Source organism: Chrysochloris asiatica, unplaced genomic scaffold (assembly GCF_000296735.1).
Source record: "Chrysochloris asiatica unplaced genomic scaffold, ChrAsi1.0 scaffold00168, whole genome shotgun sequence".
NCBI classification, from domain to species: domain Eukaryota; kingdom Metazoa; phylum Chordata; class Mammalia; order Afrosoricida; family Chrysochloridae; genus Chrysochloris; species Chrysochloris asiatica.
In genome coordinates this window covers 972,637-977,417 of record NW_006408686.1, presented here as the reverse complement: position 1 = coordinate 977,417, position 4,781 = coordinate 972,637, and the positions used below count along the sequence as shown (strand labels likewise).

At 44.9% G+C, this 4,781-nt stretch overlaps 1 protein-coding gene across 1 annotated transcript in view; it reads left to right on the top strand.

Moving 5' to 3' along the window:
• Positions 1-2,112: 2,112 nt before the first annotated feature.
• The window catches only part of LOC102830021 (estradiol 17-beta-dehydrogenase 12-like), a 21,603-nt gene continuing 18,934 nt past the window's right edge, over positions 2,113-4,781 (top strand). The window contains exons 1-2 of the mRNA XM_006871477.1: positions 2,113-2,263; positions 2,548-2,594. Of these exons, the coding sequence (XP_006871539.1) occupies positions 2,113-2,263; positions 2,548-2,594 (198 nt within the window). The remainder of the gene's footprint in view (positions 2,264-2,547; positions 2,595-4,781) is intronic.

Genomic DNA, 4,781 nt, shown 5'->3' with positions numbered 1-4,781 from the left:
AGTCGAGGCTTGAATTTTTTCTTCAGTTCCCCCAGCTTGAGAAATGCTGACTGTGTTCTTCCCTTTTGGTTTTCTAGCTCCAAATCTTTGCATATTTTATTATAGTATTTGGTTTTATCTTCTCGAGCTAATCTTTGAAATTTTCTGTTCAGCTCTTGGACCTCTTCAACTATTATGGACTGCCAATAGACCAAACAAATCTATGTTGGAAGAAGTACAACCAAAATGCTCATTAGAAAGCCGGGAGGGCTAGACTTTGTCTCTCTTACTTCACACTTATTGTCGAGAGGGACCAGTCTCTGGAGAAAGACATCATGCTTGGTAAAGTGGAGGGTCAGAGAAAAAGAGGAAGAATCCCAACAAGATGGATTAGCACAGTGGCAGTAGCAATGAACTCAAGCATAGCAATGATTGTGAGGTTGGTGCAGGACCGGGCAGTGTTTTGTTCTGTTGTCCAGAGGGTTGCTGTGAGTCAGTACCACCTCGATGGCACCTAACAACAATTGCTAATGATTGGGAGTATTTTTTCATGTATTTGCTGGGAATTCCTCTTTGGTGGAGTGTCCTCTTTAGTGAAGAGTCTGTTCGTGTCCTTTGCTCAGTTTTTTAAAATAATTTTGAGTTTTGCTCCATATTTTCTCCCACTCTATCCTGGATCCTCTAAAATGATCCCTTTCAGGACAGTTGGTAATAGTAGCTGGGCACCATCTAGTTCTTCTGGTCTCAGAGCCATGGAGAATGATGTTCACATGTTCCATTAGTTCATTGAATTCATTGATTCCAAATCTCTTCAATTCTTATCACTCTTCTTTCTTCCACAGATGGAAAAACCAATAGTTGCACCTTAAACGGCCACTCATGAGTGTGCAAGATGCCAGATGCTAATCACCCAAGCAGGATGTAGAACATTGTCTTTGTGGACTATGTTATGCAACTTGACCATAGTGTCCCCTGAGACTATGGTCCCCTAGCCCATCTATTCATTGCTAAGATGTTTGATAATATCTAGGAAGTTTTCATCATTTTGCTGGCTGTATGTTCTACCACGGAGTCCTGGTATGGTGCTGTGGGTTAATGCATCAACTGTAAAGTTGGTTTGAACTATAAGGTCAGCAGTTCAAGCTTACCAGCTGCTCCTTGGAAACCCTATACAGGGTCACTATGAGTTGGAACAGATTGGATAGCACTTAACAACAACAATGACAATGCTCCATATTCATAGTTGTGTTTGCAGAAAAAGCAAATACTCATGTACAAATATCTTCTTTCAAATTCTTATCTATTTGTGGAATATATATAAGGAGCTCTGGTAGCATAGTGGTTACGAATCGGGCTGTGAACCGTAAGGTCAGCAGTTCGAAATTACCAGCTGCTCCATGGGAGAAAGGTGAGGCTTTCTGGTCCCGTTAAGATTTACAGCCTCAGAAACCCTGTACAGGGTCACTATGAGTCGGAACTAACTCCACGGCACATAACAACAACAACAGCAATATATATATATATATGGTTGTTGGTGGTAGTTATATGCCATGGATTTATAACCACTACAATAACAGAGATCTTTATATATATATGTTGTTGTTAGCAGCTCAATGCTAAACTCACAGCGTCACCAGTTGTATCAAATCTGGCCCCTGGATCGGTCGCTGAGTTCCACGACCCAAACAAGTGGCGTCCTGTAGAGGGAGTAAGTGACTCTTGTCAGGGTCTGCTGGCCACTTTGCATCCTGATTAGTTTTACCGTGGTAGTGATTGTGTGCCTAGTTGTTTCCGACTCTGTATAAGTTTTTCCGAGGCTATAAATCTTTAACGGAGCAGAAAGCCTCATCTTTCTTCCGCGGAACCTCTGGTGGATTCGAACTTCTTACCTTACAGTTAGCAGCCAACATGTAACCCATTACACTATCAATGCTAGTTCTAAGGGTATGGATGATCCCGGTGCCTTGGGGATGGGATGAGGCAGGGGCGTGGCTAGTGGAAGGGGCGGGGCTTCCGGCGGGCTACTGATGTTGAAGTAACAACTAAATAAAACTCTCTGCGCGCGGACGAGTAGATTATTGGACAGCCATCAGGTCTGGGGCTCAGCACTGGTGGTTACCCATGGGGAAAGCGATGTGGGACCCGTTGTGCGCGCTGGGTGCCCTCACTGCAGCGTGGCTCCTGCTGTGGGCGGTGTGGGGTGCCGGCCGCGCCATCTACGTTTACCTGCTGCCCTGGGTCCGCCGGGATGCCCGTTGGTTCCGGTCGCACGGAGCCTGGGCAGGTGAGGGCTCTGCAAGCCGCGGGGACGGGTGGGGAGCGCAGGACAGAGGACAGATGGATGGATGGTCAGGGAAGCGAGGTGATCCCAACAAGGGAGGCATGCAGTTCCCTGGCCATGATTCTATACAGTTGAATAGAGAGGGACCCGGGATCCAGAAACAGAGTCAGAATGGGGAGGAGCAGTGAAGAGAAGCTGAGATTAAGCCCGGGCAGAGGCTGCCCCTCCTTCAGCAGGGTTTCTGGGAGAGGACACCCTGTATCTCTGCACCACCTACTCTCTTCCAGTCGTAACCGGAGCCACGGATGGAATTGGCAAAGCCTATGCTCATGAGGTGAGTTGGACTTTGGAGCCCAGGGGGCTCAAAAGAACTTCTTGGATGTTTGTCTGTCAGCCACCCCCGCACCAGATCCAGAATTATTTGTGCGTTCTGCCTGGCTCCTCTCAGACGTCCCCATCTTCCCTCTGCACCCAGGCGCTTACATTGCTCTTGTATATTCTTCTCTCCTTCTCCAGTCATTCAAAATGTTATTTTACTGACAACCACCTGGGATGGTCCCAGGAGGCCCGGTGGCGCAGTGGGTTAGGCGCTGGGCTGCTACTCGCTACTTGGAGGGTTCTCTACAGCCTCTGAAACCCTATGCAGCAGTGCCCCTCTGTCCTTTAGTGTCCCCATGAATTGGAATGGATTCAGTGGCTGTTTTTTGGATGACAGCTCTTGGATCGTGCAAATGTGTAAGAGCTGGCCTACTAGCCCAAATGTTGACTGAAAGGGCGGTGGGTCTGAGGCACCTTGGAAGAAAGTCCTGCTAGACTGTTTCCAATGATCCAGTCATGAAAACCCTGGGGGGAGCGTGGAACAGAACAGAGTTTGAATCCACTCAAGGGCAGCAGTGTACAGAATAGATTACACACACAAAAAAATTTTTCCCCACCTCAGGAAGATTATGTTCTAGTGGGGGAGACAGGAATCACCAAAACCAAGGAATCAAATCCATAGTGATAAATGGTTGATGGTGGTGATGTTGGCTGCCATCTGGGAGACTCCACATATGCAGAGTCAAGCTGTGTGCTCCATTGGGTTTTCCAGGCCATGACCTTTCAAAAGCAAATGGTCAAGCCTGTCTTCTGTGGCTCCCTGGATGGTATTAAACCTCCAAGGTTTCACTCATGGTTTGTACCACCCAGGGACTCTGTCAAATGGTTAAACACACACACAAAACCCATTGTTGTTGATTCCAGCAGACAGAGAACTAACTACCCTAGAAGGTTCCAAAGCTGTATTCTTTATGGAGGCAGAGCTGCTGTATCTTTCTCCCGCAGAGCAAATGTTGAGTTCACATCACTGCCCTTTTTGGTCAGCAGCCAAGTGTTTAATGATCAGGGCTCCTTTATCAATGGTTGGTGGGTCCAACTCATAACTATTCTATTGCAACAGAACACAACAGTCATGTGCCATACCCACAATCCTTGCTGGGCTTGGACCCATTGATGCAGAAAGTGTGTCCCTGAGGGTTCTCCTCATTTTTGCTGACCCTTTACCAAGCATGATGTCCTGCTCCAAGGAATGGCTCTTCCTGATAACATGTTCAAAACATGTGAGATGAAGGCTCACCAGCTTCACTTCTAAGGAGCAATCTGGCTGTACTTCCAAAATAGATGCTTCATTTTGCTGGCAATGCATGGCATATTAATACTCCTTACCACAACCACGATTCAACTGCATAAATTCTTTGATCTTCCTTATTGTCTGCTTTTTTTTTCATGTATATGGGATGATTAAACATACCATAAATTGAGTCAAGGACACCTTAATCCTCAAAGTGCTTTCTAATACTTTGCTCTCTAATACTTTAAAGAGGTCTTCTGCAGCAGATTTGCCCAATGCAATGTCTTATTTGATTTCTTGACTGCTGCTTCCATGGGCTTTGATTGTGGAACCAAGCAAAATGAAGTCTTTGAGAATTTCAGTCTTTTCTCACTTTATCATGATGCTATTGATTGGTCCAGTTGTAAGGATTTTCTTTTCTTTATGTTGAGATGCAATCTATATTGAAGTCTTTGAGCTTTCTCAGTAAGTGCTTCAAGTCCTCTTCACTTTCAGCAAGTAACTGCTTATCACTGGTTGTTAATGAGTCTTTCTCAATCCTGATGCCATGTTTTTCTTCATATAGTCCAGCTTCTCAGATTATTTGTTCAGCATACAAATTGAATAAGTATGTATTCTGAATAATAAACCCTAGTTCACACATTTTCTGATTTTAAACCATTCAATATTCCCTTGTTCTATTTGAACAACTGCCTCTTAGTCTTTTTTTTTTTTTTCTGCAAATGGATTTCCAGGGTTTTTTTTAGGGTTATTTTTTTTTTAATGTTTTATTGTGAATTATGTGATAGTTTACATGGGAGAACATTGGTTTTACATTCATATTCATTCTATCATATATCGTCTCATTGCCATGGTTACAATCTCCTCCATGCAATCCTTCCCCCGTACCCCCCAGGTCTTCAGCACACAGTC